The 17,295-nt window shown below is 42.3% G+C and overlaps 1 protein-coding gene across 1 annotated transcript in view; it reads left to right on the forward strand.

Annotated features, from left to right (window-relative positions):
- The window catches only part of Chrna5 (cholinergic receptor nicotinic alpha 5 subunit), a 31,741-nt gene extending 14,823 nt beyond the window's left edge, over positions 1–16,918 (forward strand). Inside the window, exons 2-6 of the mRNA XM_057767470.1 lie at positions 3,915–4,066; positions 8,581–8,625; positions 9,687–9,796; positions 11,338–12,166; positions 14,688–16,918. Of these exons, the coding sequence (XP_057623453.1) occupies positions 3,915–4,066; positions 8,581–8,625; positions 9,687–9,796; positions 11,338–12,166; positions 14,688–14,849 (1,298 nt within the window). The 3' untranslated portion in view covers positions 14,850–16,918. The remainder of the gene's footprint in view (positions 1–3,914; positions 4,067–8,580; positions 8,626–9,686; positions 9,797–11,337; positions 12,167–14,687) is intronic.
- The last annotated feature ends 377 nt before the right edge of the window (positions 16,919–17,295 follow it).

Here is a 17,295-nt window from a genome sequence, read left to right on the forward strand (position 1 = left end):
TTGTTAGAATAGTAAGAGTGAGCTGGTGCAGGAGCCTGTCACACATGCACAGCCTTCTCAGCAGCCCTATAGAGTAGGTGCTGCTGTCCTGTTTTCATGGGCGTAGAAACCGAGATGCAAACAGGCTAGGTGATTTGCCTTGAATCATTTCATAAATATTAGGAACCAGAATAGAATCTAGCCTGGACATTTTAAAATTCCTAAGTTTTGCTTTTGAGATGGAGTCTTGATGGCCCTTGGGCTCAAGTGATCCTCCTGTCTGAGCCTCTTGAGCAGTGGTTCTCAGCCTGTTGGTCTTGACTCCTCTGGGGATCAAATGACCCTTTCACAGGGGTTGCAAATCAGATATTTACATTCATGAGAGTAGCAAAATTACAGTTACAAAGTAGCAACAAAAATAATTTTATGGTTGAGTTCACTACAACCCGAGGAACTGTATTAAAGGGTCACAGCATTAGGAAGGTTGAAAATCTCTGTCCTTGAGTGCCTAATGCCACGATGCCATTCTCAAATCTTGAACTCTTATCGACTGGGTTACGTTGCTCTTTATGTTCAAATCTGAGTACGGCAGCGTCTCTAATTTTAAGATGAGTCTAGTGAACTTCAGAGAAAATGAAGACGGCTCTCATGCCAGTTGTTCCCTAACCAAAGATAACATTCTAAAATCATTAGAGAAAAATGAGGGTTAGCATATGGCAATAAATGAATACCGGGTCACTTATCCAGCCATATATTCACTCAGTGAATAGGCTGAACCCTGAAGTGTTACTCAGGGCTAGAGAGAGCAGTGAGAAAAGCAGCAAAGAAGACAGACTTTAATCATATCCACACAAGATCCACATAGTTATGGTAAAGATGAGGGACATGGCGCTAATGCAATGTGAACTGGAGTAGGAAAGAGGTTTTCAGGAAAACATGTTGGCTGAGGTCTGAAGAATGCGTGACTTGGCCAGGGCAGGGGAAGGGAGGGCATGTGCCTCGTTGATGGGAACGTGTGTGGCAGAAGCTGGTCCTTCAGTACAGTTGGAACCAAGGAGAGCAATGCCAGGGACATTGGAAAGCTGAAGAAATCTGTTAGGCCAATGTGTAGCATCAGTCAGTCCATGTTTTGAAAAAATTGCCTGGGTCTCTGCAGAGAACCAAGCCATGGTGAGTAAGTGAGGAGCTGCAGAGCTGGCTCTGTCACAGCTCAGTTGGCTCATGGTTCTCTTCTCTACCTGGACAGAAGCCTGCAGCAGGCAGAGAACTCCTCAAATGCTAGCGTCGAGCAGCTTTCGCTCCTGGCAGTGTTTGGCAGCAGTAGTCAAGCGCCATCAGCTAGTGCTCCATCCTTCAGATATCAAGGGGTACCCGCTAGTGCTCCATCCTTCAGATATCAAGGGGTACCCGCTAGTGCTCCATCCTTCAGGCGTCAGAACTCTTGGCCCTTGGCAATGGCTGTGGTTACAGCTCTCAGCTAGGGGCTGACAGACTTTAACTCTGAAGACCTGAGAGTTCTCTGGACCTCTTCTGCCAGCCAGAGCCTGCAGCATCTCCTCTCGGCCCCTTACAGCATCTCCTCTCAGCCCCTTACAGCCTGTATTCTTCATTCAGCTTTCTTTTCTCTTGCTATTTCTGTTTCTGCCTCTCTTTGTTTTGTTTTGTTTGTTTGTTTGTTTTTCTTTCCTGGCTGTTCTTGATCTGTTTGGCTACCCCAGTTTAGCTGCCACAGCTCGGCCCCTGCTGGGACCATTCAGGGTGCTTGCTTCCAGTGATGCTGTCTGAGATGCTTGTGGAGGCTACTCAGGAAGACAACTTTCAGGAGTCTGTCTTCTTCCTCTGTGCAGGACCCAAGGATGGAGCTCAGGCCATTATGCTTGGTGGCATGTGGCTTTACCTCCCAGGCTGTCTCACCAGTCATGAAATTCCTCTGCTAAAGTAACAGTGGGAGTTTTCCCTTCTGGCCAAAGTGGAAAAGGTTGCAGAATGGGCTAGAGTTCACTGAGGCTTATGGGAACAAAGTATCTGGTACAAATTGTTTCAAACAGCACTGTCAGGAGCCGCAGTGATCAGCTGCGTCATCCAGCTGCGTTCTGGAGGTATCTGTAGCGTGTTCAGAGCAATCTGGTTAACTGTCAGTCCCATTAGCTCTTTTGTTTAAGACATCCAGAGGATCAAGGCAGCATCCAGGAGCTGCTAATTAGGGCTTCAGCTATCCCCATGCCCCGTGTGTGCTTATTTAATCCAACAATGATAGCAGAAGGGATGCGTACAACCTACGTTTAAAGACTTTGTCATTAACTAATAGTGATAACTGACTTTCACAGCACTTAATGCCGCTTAGTGCCCCAGGACATGGGGAGGCCCCTCATTTGGAACAATTAGAGTACAGTTTGGTTATTTTTAGATTTATTTATTATATAATATGTTTATGAGTATTTTTTTTTCATGTATGTATGTGTCCCGTATGTGTGCCTGGTGTCCTGGGTGGTCAGAAGAGGCGTAGGAGCCTCTGGAATTGGAGTTATGGATGGGAGTGAGCCACCGTGTGAGTGCTGGGAACTGAACTCAGGTCTCCTCCAAGAGTAACAAGTGCTCTTAACAGCTGAGCCATCTCTCCTGCCCCTGGAGATTACTTTCAGTGATAGACTTTTTCTAGTCCTGGGGAGGGATTCAGCTAGCTTGTGGTAGGCGGATAACAACAGAGAAAGTAGGGAATACATGCACTTAGGGGCATGAAGTTTTAGGGCAAGGCCAACAGCATGCTTGTGTGTAGCTGTAAGGGAGAAAGTGGTGTCAAGTGTGAGTCATAGTTTTTAGACGACAGAACCAGACAGGCTATGGATCCACTCACTGTGATGGGAAAAACTGACGGGGGGAAGATTATGATTATGCTCTTGGAAATGATCTCATGGAATTCTCTCTATAAATAGATTGAGTAGAAGTTCCAACACTGCAGCGCCTCCTTAAGACTTAGGTTTCAAGGTAGTTTTATACAAATATATAGCAATACAAATCTAAATAATTCATTCAGTATTTTATATATTAAATTATGCCAACTAAAGTACATGTCTTTACATTTTCAGTTAATAGATGAATTTTGCTTCAGTATATCTATTTTCTTTTTATGAAGCAGTTAGAATTTATTAGGTATGTTTGTTTTCTAGGATTTCGATACTGACCCCACTTATAGCCCTGACAATTGAAAGGCCTTTACTCCTTGGGTGAGGGATTGACCCTGGGGCTGACTCCACGTCTTGCGGTCTTGTCACAGAAAAACACACCACGGCCCTTGGTACCTAAATGTTATTAAGTTGCTCTGTATTAAGTACTGAGTGTTTATTTAAAAATTCACCATATTTCTATAGTGAGTAATATGATTAACTAAGAATTATATCTGACCCAGAGTATCTCTAATAGCGTTTGTGTTAATATTTCATTTTGAAAGCCACATCAGGAGACTAGAGAGATTGCTCATCTGTTAAGAGCACATGCTGTTCCTGCAAAAGACCTGAGTTTGAATCCTAGCACCTACATCAAGCAGCTCACAGCTGCCTATAAGTCCTGCTCTAAGAGAAATTGGACACCTCTGAACCTTTGGAGCATTTACGTTCATGGGGGTACACACACACCCCAATTTAAAATAAAAATAAATCTTAAAAATTAGCTGGATGAATACAGTGGTGGATGCCTGTAATTTCAGTATTTGTGTGATAGAGGCTGGAGGACCAGGAGTTGAAGGCTATACTTGGTTACTTAGTTACATAGGGAATCCAAGGGGAGTCTGGGCTACATGATATCCTGTTACAAACAAACAAACCTAAAACAATAATAACTTAAATTTTAATTGGATCATTAACAGTGTTGATTTCTTAAAGTATAGGTATTTGCGGGGGAGCAGCCAGTTTACTAATTTCTTAAAACTTGTTATGCAGGATTGCCTGAACTGTCCTCTACTACAAAACATGAAGACCGTTTGTTTAAGGATTTATTTGAAGACTATGAAAGGTGGGTTCGTCCTGTGGAACACCTGAGTGACAGAATAAAGATCAAGTTTGGCCTTGCAATATCTCAGTTGGTGGACGTGGTAAGTCTGCCTGCTCTCACGAAGTCCATTTCACACTGATTTTAGGTAAAGTCAGTTTTTTCCCAGATGCATGTCAGACACCAGAGGTTACCAAGGCGACCAGACAGACGTAGCCCTTTGCCACAAGGAGCTGACTAGGGAACAATGACTAGTGTGCCACAGGTATAGTGATACTCTGTTTCTATGATGTTGTGTAGTAAATAATCTTATTTCATTTGCTAATGCTAGGTCTGTCCTTAATCAAATTCAAAGATATTAAAACATTTTATCATGTTGAGGCAGGACCAAGCGATCCCCACGGCATCAAGGTAGAGTGAGGCATCCCACCACAGGGAATAGGTTCCAAAATGCCAGCTCATGTGCCAGGGATAGATCCTGGTCCCACGCTAGGGGATCCTCAAATAAACAGACCAAGCTACACAACTGTCACCCACATGCAGAGGGCCTGGTTCCATCCTATGTAGATTCTCCAGCTGTCGGGCCAGTGTCTGTGAGCTCCTACAAGCCCAGGTCAGCTGTCTCTGTGGGTTTCCTCATCATGATCTTGACACACACACACACACACACACACACACACACACACACACACACTGCTCATGTAAGCCCTCCTCCCTCTCTTCAGCTGGACTCTCGGAGCTTGGCATAGTGCTTGGCTGTGGATTTCTGCATCAGCTTCCATAAGTTACCAGATGAAGGTTCTATGATGACAATTAGGGTAGTCATCAATCTGATTACAGGAGAAAGCCATTTCAGGCCCCCTCTCCACTATTGCTAGGAGTCTTAGTTGGGGTCATCCTTGTGGAATCTGGGAGTTTCCCTAGCACCGGGTTTCTCTCTAACCCCACAATGGCCTCTCTATCAAGATATCTCTTTTGTTGCTCTTCCTCTCTGTCCCTTCCCCAACTCAACCATCCCGATCCCTCATGTTCCCATCCCCTGTCCTCTCCACTCCACCCTCCCACCCCCAGTTTGCCCAGGAGATCTCATCTATTTCCCCTTCCCAGGGCGATCCATGCATCCCTCTTAGGATCCTTCTTGTTACCTAGTTTTTCTAGGGCTGTGGATTGTAGCCTAGTTATTCTTTGCTTTACATCTAATATCCACCTATGAGTGAGTACATACCAAGTTTGTGTTTCTGGGTCTGGGTTACCTCACTTAGGATGATTTTTTTCTAGTTCCATCCAGTTGCCTGAAAATTTCATGATGTCTTTTTTTTTCCCACAGAGTAACACTCCATTGTGTAAATGTACCACATTTTCTTTATCCATTATTTGGTTGAGGGGCATCTATGTTGTTTCCAGGTTTTGGCTATTATGAATAATGCTGCTATGAACATAGTTGAGCAAGTCTCCTTGTGGTAAATAGCATCTTTCGGGCATATGCCCAAGAGCAGTATCATGGGGTCTTGAGGTAGATTGATTCCCAATTTTCTGAGAAACCACCATACCGGTTTCCAAGTTTGTGGTTGTACAAGTTTGCACTCCCACTAGCAGTGGAGGAATGTTCCCCTTACTCCACATCCTCTCCAACATAAGCTGTCATCAGTGTTATTGATTTTAGTCATTTTGACAGGTGTAAGATGGTACCTCAGAGTCATTTTGATTTGCATTTCTCTGATGACTGAGGATGCTGAGCAATTCCTTAAATGTCTTTTGGCCATTTGAGTTTCTAATGCTGAGAACTCTCTGTTTAGATTTGTACCTTATTTTTAAAATTGAATTATTTGGTATTTTGATGTCTAGTTTCTTGAGTTCTTTATATATGTTGCCTCCATCAGATGTGGGATTGGTGAAGATCTTTTTCCATTCTGTAGGCTGCCATTTTGTCTTATTGACTATGTCCTTTGCCTTACATAAGCTTTTCAGTTTCAGGAGGTCCCATTTACTAATTGTCGTATAAGTGTTTTGCTACTGGGGTTATATTTAAAAAGTAGTCTCCTGTGCCAATGCATTCAAGGCATATGCCATGCTTTTTTGACTCCCATGGGAGGCCATACCCTTTCTAAGGAGTGGATGGGAGGGTTGAAAGTACATGGGAAGGGGAGTACAGAGGGAAAACCGTGGTTGGTAAGTAAAATTAAAAAAAAAATAATAAGAAAAAGCCAAAACATTTTATATTGTACATAAGCATGCACTAGAAGGTTTGAGTAATAGTCCAAAAATAGAATCATAGCTTCCGAGGACCAGAAATTATTTCAAGATGACACTTGAGACATATCAGGGGCTAGAGAAAGGGCTCGGTGGTTAGGAGGTCTGACTGCTCTTGGCAAAGGACCCATGTTGACTTCTCAGCAACCACATAGTGTTCACAACCCTTGATAACTCCAGTTTCAGAGAATCTGACACCCTCTTCTGACCACCACAGGCACCAGGTACACACATGGTATATATACATACATGAAGGCAATTTTTTTTCCAGAGAGTTTTCTATGTGTCATTTATCTGGAGAACTTTTTTCTTTTCTTTCTTTCTTTCTTTCTTTCTTTCTTTCTTTCTCTCTCTCTCTCTCTCTCTCTCTCTTTCTTTCTTTCTTTCTTTCTTCTCTCTCTCTCTTTATTTCTACAAAATCATGTGCTACTTCTATAACCATAAAATAAACACATGCTCATGGTATTTTATTTTTTTTTGTTTGCTTTTGAGATAGCTCTGGCTGTCCTGGAACTCACTCTGTAGGCCAGCCTGGCCTGGAACTCACAGAGATCCACTTGGCTTTACTTCCTGAGGGCTGGGAGGTAGAGGCGAGCATCACCACCACCCGGCTTAGGGAGAATTTCTTGATTCTTAGTGTTTACCCTAAGAAAGTCACAGTTTTAAAACTAATTTCCTCTTGTTCTGATCATGCCAATAATTATATTTAGGATAGTGATCAAATATTTACATATATTAAAATACCATGAGCATGTGTTTATTTTATGGTTATAGAAGTAGCCCATGATTTTGTAGAGATTTTTTTAAAAGCATTAAAAAAAAGCAGATAAAAAGTGATTCTAATTCTACCATTTGTAGATGACTGATGTTAACAATTGATTACTGAGGTGTCTGTGGGGGGAGGTACACACCTGTAATCCCAGCACTTAGGAGTAGAAGCAGGAGAATGAGGAATTCTGGGTTATCCCTTGCTACAGGGAGAGTTTGAAGTCAGCCTGAGCTACTGAGACCAGTATAAAAACAAAAACCCCTATTTGTTGTGTTTCTTGCCATTTTTTCCTTTGTGCCTGTTTTACAAACTTGGAATGTGTGGGCTTTTTGTTTTGTCTTGCTATTTAGATTTATTTTATTTTGTGTGTATGAGTGCTTTGCCTGCATGTATGTCTGTGCACCACAAGCATGGCTGGTGCCTAAGGAAGTGGTAAGCCTCCATGTGGGTACTAGGAATCAAACCTGGGTCCTTTGCAAGAACAAAAGGCACTCATAACCACTGAGCCAACTCTCCAGTCCCTGGGATGTGTTTTTATATCATTTTGCTGACTGCTTTTCCTCCTAGCTATGTTAAAATCCTCATATAATTTATTCATGTTTCTATTGGCAGAAAATGGTCCAGTTTTCTTCTAATGATGTTTGTACACAAATGTCTGAATTTCTCCTTTAAGAAAGGCAGGTTGAGTACATGGCGTGCGTCTTCACACTCTTTTAGCGCGAAATGAATAATGTTGTACTCATATCTTAGATCTTCTTAAGTTTGAGGAAATGTGCCAGGCAGTGGTGGTGTGTGCCTTTAATCCCAGCACTCAGGAGGCAGAGGCAGGCAGAACTCTGTGAGTTTGAGGCCAGCCTGGTCTTCAGAGTGAGTTCCAGGACAGCCAAGGCTACACTGAGAAACCCTGTCTCAGAAAATAAGAAAAAAAATTGAGAAACTGTAGTAGTTGAGACCATGAAAACTAAATATAGAATCACAAGTGGTAAGCTTTGGAGTAGTTTACCTGAATGACAGAATGTTTAGAATAATAATATGAGCTTAATCTTGTTTTTTAGAGTGAGAACAATTAGCAGGTGTTCATTCTATATGGAAAGGAGCATTTTTATCGAAATGTATAACTTTTTAAAGCTTAAGGACCATATTAGGAGAGAGAAAGAGAGAGAGAGAGAGAGAGAGAGAGAGAGAGAGAGCGCGTGTGGAGAGAGAGAGAGAGAGAGAGAGAGAGAGAGAGAGAGAGCGCGTGTGTACAAACAGGGGCAGGCAGGGAAGCTGTAAATCTCAGCGGGTTCAGGAAGGAGGAACATGGACCGGAAGCCACTCCTTTTGAGATAGGGGCAGCCGTGGAAGACTGCAGCCGCTACAGAAAGTGGGTAGGGTCTTCAGAAAAACTGAGAAAGCCAGAGTGTCTGGAAAAGTATACTTGGGGTTTCAGCTTATATTCAAAGATGAAATAAAAGGGTAAGAAAGGTCCCTTTTCTGAGTTAGAGCTCAGGCTTAGCAGTGATAGCAACTGCCACAGAGTACAAGCTCTTAAGGAATTACTGCTGTGGAATGGAAACAACCAACCTTTCTTCTTCTCTTTTTTTCTTTTTAAATAGGATGAGAAAAACCAGCTAATGACAACAAACGTCTGGTTGAAACAGGTGTGTATACCATTCAAGCAGGTGCACAGCTAGCAGCTTGCCCACTCTTTATTTTAGGTCCTACGTGGCAAAAAGGCAAAGCTCATAGAAAGTCTCAGGGAGAAGAAGCAAGCCTTATGGGCATCTAGGGGAGAAGAGTGTTCTGGGTAGAAGACCAGCAAGTAAAAGGTCCAGAGGTTGAACTGTATCTAGTAATTGCAGCTAAAGGTGTGTGAGCCATGGGGAGCCCTGTGGAGATGGGGGTGGGGGGTCAAAGGAACAATGAGAAGCCAGCAGAATAGTAGCTTATAGGACCCTGCAAGGATTTGGATTTTTACTTTTTATTTTTTAGTCATTTCTTAAAACAATGTTTATTGTTATATATGAGCATTTAGTCTGCATGCATCTAAATATACATGTAGATGAAATGCCCAAGGAGGCCAGAAGAGGGCATTGCATCACCAGGAACTGGCATTATAGAGGTTGTCAGCTGCCATGCGGAGGCTGGGAACTGGGCCTGTCTACAAAAGCTTCAAGTGCTCTTAGCCACTGAGCCATCTGCCTAGCCCCGGGATTTGGCTTTTAATTTGAGTGCAAAAAGGATATACAGGAATGCAACTAGTCATTATTATAGTTATTATCATGCTAACTACACATTATTGGGATTCCCTGTGATAGTGTCATCCATCCATACACCATGTATGTCCCTCCATCCCTATGTTATGACCCTCCTCTTCCAGCACCCCTCCCAGTCCCTAGTGATCTCTCTGTAATGAATTATTTTAATTCTGGACCACCATACATATGTCTCCAGTTGCTGTTGAATATTTTCCGTTGTTTATTCTTTCTCTGTCTCTGACAAGTAGAGAACCGTGAATGCATCAGTATGGGTCCTCCCCTGTGCCTCATCAGGACCACAGCTGGAGTCAGTGCACAGAGGGGCAGGATGTTATTCTTGAGAAGGTTTTCTGAATTGGGGACAGAAATGATTCATGTCTAAAGGTTCTGTATATGACAGGAAGTATCTTTAACTTATTTTATAATGTATTGATTGAAATGGAGTTGAATTTCTCATTTTAAAGGAATGGATAGATGTAAAATTAAGATGGAATCCTGATGACTATGGTGGAATAAAAATTATACGCGTCCCCTCAGACTCTCTGTGGATCCCAGACATCGTCTTGTTTGACAAGTAAGTTATATTCTAAATATTACATTACCTTCCCAAAAGAAAGCTTTCTGCTACCAGGCGCTAGTAACTTTTTCCCTCGCGTCTGCAAATTGTTTAGCTATGAAATCAAATGACTTGAATTTGTGCTCATTTGTTTCATGGGTGCTGTGTATCCTTTGTCTTTTTAGTGTGTTATTTTTATCAAAAATGTTACCTGGTTTCTGAAATAAGAAAAAAGGACTTGGCAAACATAGAAAGGAATAAGGAAGGGTGGGGAGAGAGGTCATGCTTGTGATTAGCTTACAAATACAGGAAACTTTTACGTGGTTGACCGTGTGTTCAACAGCAGTTTTAAATGCTGGGTGTGCCGACTGTCTTACATGGACCTACGGCAGTTACGCTTTGCTAGGGTCACAAAGCTCTCATGTGGCAGAGAGAGGTTTCACCCCAAGACACTGTGATGTCCCCATTTGCTTCCTTATTCAAGTCAGACTTCCACGTTTAGGGGGATTTGTTTTTAGTTGAGGTTACAGTTTATGGTCAACACTGTCTTCTGATATTTTCTAAAGATGCCATCATAATAGCACAATATTGCCATTTTCCCACGGTGAGGAGCTCGGGGTTAATTTTTAACCCATGCATGGACAGCCTCTCTAGGAGTGTTTTGAGGGTGATTGCCAGTACCAGCTGCATTTTCCCCGCCCAGGGCCATCTCAGAGTAAATGGGAGAGCTTGCTTGCATTTATGCTAAAGAACCTCTCCTATTTGCACAAAGGCTTTTTAGAGCAAATGCTATGCAAAATATGGTCTTTTGGAACCTTTTACCTCGCGTTCCTCGATATGGGAGGATGAAGAAAGTGTGAAAGGTAGCACGGGGCGGCTCCCTGTACATCAGCTCCCTCTCAGCAGCTGAAAGCACTCTGTCCTGTTTGCACAAAGGCCTTGGCATAAGGACAGCAAATGCTGGGCAAAAACGATCTTTTGGATCCTTTTACTTGCGTGTTCCTCAATATGGGAGGATGAAGAAAGCTTGTAATGTAGCACGAGGCGGCTCCCTGAGCATTGGCTGCTCTCTGTAACTGAACCTGAAGATACACAGCAGGACTGTGTGAAGGACTCGGGCGCTGGGGCTTCTACCTGCTGCTGTGCCTCTTTAGTGCAGGAGGTCCAGGCGGGCCTTGCCTGGTGCAAATTCTCTGGTGGAAGAGGAAGTCTGGAGATAAAGAGTCAGGCTCTGCCTCTGTGCATGCCCGGTATAGAAACAGCCTGATTCTATTTGTATGTCAAGTGAGGTCTTTTCAACTATAAAAATCTCAGCATTTTGATAAACATGGATTTGCCCATCTCACAATACAAGGGGAGAATAGACTTGGTTCCAGCAGAATCATACATGTCAGGAAGATGTCCAGAAAGCGAGGCCCCATGGCTGGAGCAGGCATTTGGGCACGTAGTGATTTCAAACTTATTTCATGCTGTTACACACAGGTTTCCTTTTATATTGGGCTTATAAATGTGCGCTCGGGTTGTTTGATTTAGGCGACATTACTGTGTGTTTCCTTCAGTGCAGATGGACGTTTTGAAGGGGTCAGCACAAAAGCGATTGTCAAGTACAATGGCACCGTCACCTGGGCACAACCAGCAAACTACAAAAGTTCCTGTACTATCGATGTCACGTTTTTCCCATTCGATCTCCAGAATTGTTCCATGAAATTCGGCTCTTGGACGTATGATGGATCCCAGGTTGATATAATCCTAGAGGACCAAAATGTAGATAGAACCGACTTTTTTGACAACGGAGAATGGGAAATCATGAGTGCCGTGGGGATCAAGGGGAACAGAACTGACAGCTGCTGTTGGTACCCTTACGTCACGTACTCTTTTGTGATTAAGCGGCTGCCTCTCTTCTATACCTTATTTCTCATTATCCCCTGCATCGGGCTCTCATTTCTGACTGTGGTTGTCTTCTATCTCCCGTCAAACGAAGGTGAAAAGATCAGCCTGAGCACGTTAGTGCTCGTCTCCCTGACCGTCTTCCTTCTGGTTATTGAAGAGATCATACCCTCGTCGTCCAAAGTCATACCTCTGATTGGGGAGTACTTGGTGTTTACCATGATTTTCGTGACACTCTCCATTATGGTGACTGTCTTTGCCATCAACATCCACCACCGCTCTTCCTCAACACACAATGCTATGGCACCATGGGTCCGTAAGATATTTCTTCACAAGCTCCCCAAACTGCTCTGCATGAGAAGTCATGTCGACAGGTACTTCACTCAGAGGGAAGAAACCGAGGATGGCAGTGGACTGAAGTCTAGGAACACCTTGGAAGCTGCGCTTGGCTGCATCCGCTACATCACGAGACATGTCAGGAAGGAGAACGACGTCCGAGAGGTCTGTGGCGGGTATTGAATCTGTTGCCCTGCAAAGCCCTGCAAAATGGGGCATCTGCCCAAATTTCACTTTTCCATTTCCCTAAAGCACCTTGAATGATGACAAAGGAAGTTTAACAGTATGCATTTGATCCCCAGAGCATCTTGAATGACTATAAAGAAAGCTTCACTATGCATTTGATGGGATAGTAATTTTTTTGGGGGGGATAGTAATTTTTCGCTGTAATTTTTGGCCCTGGAATGGGATGATTTACTGATTTAGATTTCTCTTCAGTAACTTTGTTTCTGAATTTTGGCATTATAATTTATCGAAAGTTATTTTTTTTTTTTTTGAAGAAAAAGCCTAATCTAGTTTTATAAGTACAGGCAAGATACTTTTCTAGAAAAACATCTTATTGTGGCTCATTTACAAAATTAGTAAAGTTTTTTCATTAGTAAAATTGAAAGAATAAGATGCATACCTGTAATCCTGCCATTCAGGGGCTGTGGCAGGAGGATTGAGAAAGTCTTGGTCTACTTAGCAAGTTCAAGGTCAGTCTAGACTACATAGGGAGACTACATCTCATAAAAGCAAAATGAAATTTAAAAACCATAAAAACAGAAAAGGAGTTAGGTGTTCTCATGTGTTATATTCATATGTCAAGGTTTTCCTGTGAGGCAGTAATAGTATCTAATGTGCTTAAAACAAAATTTGTCTAAAGCCTTACAGAAAATAAGTTTGGTTGGGTTGTAAAGGTTAATTGATATTTGAGATGCAAATATTGGGCATGTGTTTTATCAATTTATAGTGTTGAACTGCTCATTTTTTTTCTGATTTTCAGTGGCCACTATTTTCCTTTTTTCTATTATATGATATTTTTTAAGTTATTGTTGTAATAGGAGCGGCGGGCTGTGTCCCGCCACCCTACTAGCTTTACCCGAAATAATTACATGGAAACTGTATTCTTTTAAACACTGCCTGGCCCATTAGTTCCAGCCTCTTATTGGCTAGCTCTTACATATTGATCTAACCCATTTCTAATATTCTGTGTAGCACCACGAGCTGGCTTACCAGGAAAGAGCTTAACGTGCATCTGTGTCTGGCGGGAGAATCATGGCGACTCCCTGCCTCTGCTTCTTTCTCCCAGCATTCTGTTCTGTCTACTCCGCCTACCTAATTTTCTGTCCTATCAGGGCCAAGCAGTTTCTTTATTAATTAACCAATGAAAGCAACAGATAGACACAAGACCCACCTCCATCAAGTTATGCTTATTAATATTTTATAACTGAATTTACATTTAATGGTCCCATTAAGATTATGTAAATTCTAATATATTTCTATTAATCCTTTTTCAGATTTATTTTCTTATTTTATGTGTATGAGTGTTTTGCCTGCCTGATTGTGTGTGTATCACACACGTGCCTGGAACCTGAGGAAGTCTGAAGAGGGCTTCAGAGACCCTCGAACTGGAGCCACAGATGCTTGTGAGCCACTGTGTGGGTGCTGGGAACTGAGCCCTGGTCTACAAGAGCAATAAATGCTCCTAACTGCTGAGCCATCTCACCAGCTCCCAAATTCTAATTTCTAAAGTTTTTTAAATGGAGGTTTTTCTATCAGGTGTGAGTCGTAGATGCAATGAATCTGATAAAATAGCAGTGCAGTCTTTACTACTGTTTCATAGTCTAAAGCTCCCAGCTTCCCTTGCCCTGACAGTCTTTGTCCCCTCCCTCCCTCCCTCCCTCCCTCCCTCCCTCCCTCCCTCCCTCCCTCCTTCCCTCTGTTTTTCTCTCTCTCTCTCCTTCTCTTTCTTCCTTCTTCTCTCCTTACCCTCTCCTTCTCTTCCCCTCCCTCCCTCCTACCCCCCTCCTCTTTTTGAGACAGGTCTCACTATATAGCCCTGGCTAGCCTGAAACTTGCTGTGAAGACCAGGCTGACTCCAAACTAACAGAAATTCATTCACGTTTTGGAATTAAAGGCTTGTACCACCTCTACACTGAGAACCCCCATCCCCTGTTCCCCTAGACTGTTTTTTTTAGACAGGGTTTTGCTATGTAGCTCAGGTTAGCCTTGATCTCTCAATCCTCTTACTTTAGCCCCCTGAATGCTGGGTCTACAGCAAGCACCACTATGTCCAGGGAATACCTTTGAGTTAACTTTTTGTTGTTGTTTGAGATGCTGTCCCACTTGTTGTTCAGGCTTCTCCTGCTTCAGTCTTCCAAGTAGCTGGTACCACATGCATGTGCCACCCTGCCTAGTTCACTTCTAACTAATGCTTGTTGGTTGTAATAAGTGGTGGTGGTATAATTAAAGCATCATTATAAGGGTTTTAACTATTAGTGGACTGTTAAAAGGTGAGAATATTTGTTAGCTAATGATTTAGACTGGAATGGAATTTAATAAGTTATACCAGTCTATCTTAGAGACCTGGGCACAGGATTACTTATGCTTTGAAGACAGCAAATGATTATCTTCTGGGTTTTTTTTTTTATTCTTAAAATGTGTACAAGTTTGATATTTGTATTTAATGTTTGTTTTTTAACAGGTTGTTGAAGACTGGAAATTCATAGCACAAGTTCTTGACCGGATGTTTCTGTGGACTTTTCTTCTGGTTTCGGTCATTGGGACTCTGGGACTTTTTGTTCCTGTCATTTATAAATGGGCCAATATCATAGTCCCAGTTCACATCGGAAATACAATTAAGTGAAGCCAAGAAATTACTATGGGTTTAGTGAGCAACCACACATCTCTTAGGACATGTATACAGTTATGAAAATGTGAAATTATTTTCAATTTGATATAGGCTGTAACAGATTAGTAATTTCTAACCTGGCTTAATATTGTCCAGTAATAACTGCAGGTAGCCACAGAACATTGTCCAGCTGCACTGGTGAATGCCTACTAACGTGGAATCCATGAGGACGTTCATCTTTGGAGGTTGGCAAATACAGTTATAGTTGAAGACCACTTAGAACTTTTTCCAAATTTAGTAAAAGCTTATAATTGTGTGGTTTTGTATTTTCAGAATGGGCCTTCTTAAATTATCCAGGCTGGCCCCAAACTCCTGGACTCCAGTGAACCTCCTGTCTCAGCATCCTGAGTAGCCGGGACTATGGGTGTGTTCCACCCTGCCCAGCTCATATATATATTTTAAAATTCTGTCTGTCCTGTATTCATGGATGTGTGATACATAATACTTCTGTATGAATTAAGCCAATTACTTGGTTTAATAATGGCTTAATGTCTTAGTTAATATTGCTGTGAAGAGACACCATGACCACAGCAACTTTTTAAAAAAGATTTCTTTATTTATTTTATGTATAGAGTGCTTTATCAGCTTGTATGACTTTATGCCAGAAGAGGGCATCAGATCCCACTATAGATGGCTGTAAACCACCATGTGGTTGCTGAGAATTGAAGTCAGGACCTCTGGAAGGGCAGCCAGTCCTCTTAGCTGCTGAGCCATCTCTCCAGCCCTACACATCAACTTTTTATAAAGGAAAATATCTATTTGTGGCTGGCTTACAGATTCAGAGGTTTAATACATTATTGTCATTACGGGAATCATGGCAGCATGGAGAAGTAGCTCAGAGTTCTGTTTCTGGATCAGCAGGCAACAGGAAGAGAGAATGAGCTACTGGGCCTGGCTGAGCTTCTGAAACCTCAAAGTCCATCCCCAGTGACACACTTCTTCCAATAAGGCCACAGCTCCTAATAGTGCTGCTCCCTAGTGATCAAACATTTAAATCTGTGAGTCTATGGGAACCATTCCTAATCAAACCACCACACTTAATACGAAGCTGTTATTTTGTTTTGTTTTGAGACAGGGTTTCTTTGTGTAACAGCTCTGGCTGTCCTGGAACTCGCTTTGTAGACCAGGCTGGCCTTAAACTCATAGAGATCCGCCTGTATCTGCCTCCTAAGTGCTGGGATTAAAGGCGTGCGCCACCACTGCCTGGCTCTTTACCAACATTTTTCTTTTTAATAAGTGAAAAAGAGTGACTAGAAACTCCCTAAGTCACTTTATTCTTTAGATGCTCAAGTGGAATGGCTCTTGTGTTATCTATGTTTGAAGCTATCTTCCATTGTAAACTTACAATAGGTAAGTAACTCCTGCAGACACAGCGACATATCCTTCGTAATGACTTCATATGCACAGTGACATATCCTTCATAATGACTTCAGTCCCCCCACCCCCATTCTCTGGTTAATAGAGTTGTTTGTGTGCATGGTTTATCCCTGACCTCAGAACAGCAGACTGCAGTTACGTAGATCCCATCTCAAAGGGGGCATATCTTTGCTTTGATAATTCTTTGGAAGAACCATCTTCCAAGCTTAAAGGTGTATTCTCAGCTGGATATGGTGTCTCACACCTATCGTCTCTACTTTCAGGAGGCAGTGGCAGGGGAATTGCTGTGAGTTCTAGGTCAGTCTGAGTTACATTATGAGACCCTATTTCAAAAGCTAGCAAAAATTGCTCTTCTGAGGTGAGGTAAGCACATTGTCATATCTTATAATGTTTTATTATCTTTCACCCCAGCGATTATAATCATAAAATCTTAGAGCTGCTATTCTTGGTTGTTTTACTCTTTTGGCTTTTGGGGGGGCCTACCACTCAGCTCCAAATAAACTATACACGGAGGCTTATTCTTATAAATGCCCAGCCTCAACTTGGCTTGTTTATAACCAGCTTTTCTTAACTTAAATTATCCCATCTACCTTTTGCCTCTGAGTTTTTTCCTTTTCTGACTTCTGTGATCTTACTTTCCTCCTACTCCATGGCTGGCCCCTTCTTTTCTTACTCCTTGATCTCTTTTGCTCATTCTTCTCTCCTCCCAGATTTCTCCTCCTATTTCTTCTCTCTGCCTGCCAGCCCAACCTGTCCTTGCTCCTGCCTCGCTATTGGCCATTCAGCTCTTTATTAGACCATCAGGTGTTTTAGACAGGCAAAGAGTCACGGCTTCACAGAGTTAAACAAATCAACATAAAAGAATGCAACACAGCTGTGCATCATTAAATAAATGTTCCACAGCATAAACAAATATAACACATCTTAAAATAATATTCCACAACATGCCGGATGCTTTAGTTATAATCTAGTTTTAGCCTACTACCAGGTACGTCATCAGTCAGGACAGTATACTGTATCATGG

Source organism: Chionomys nivalis, chromosome 4 (genome assembly GCF_950005125.1).
Source record: "Chionomys nivalis chromosome 4, mChiNiv1.1, whole genome shotgun sequence".
NCBI classification, from domain to species: Eukaryota; Metazoa; Chordata; class Mammalia; order Rodentia; family Cricetidae; genus Chionomys; species Chionomys nivalis.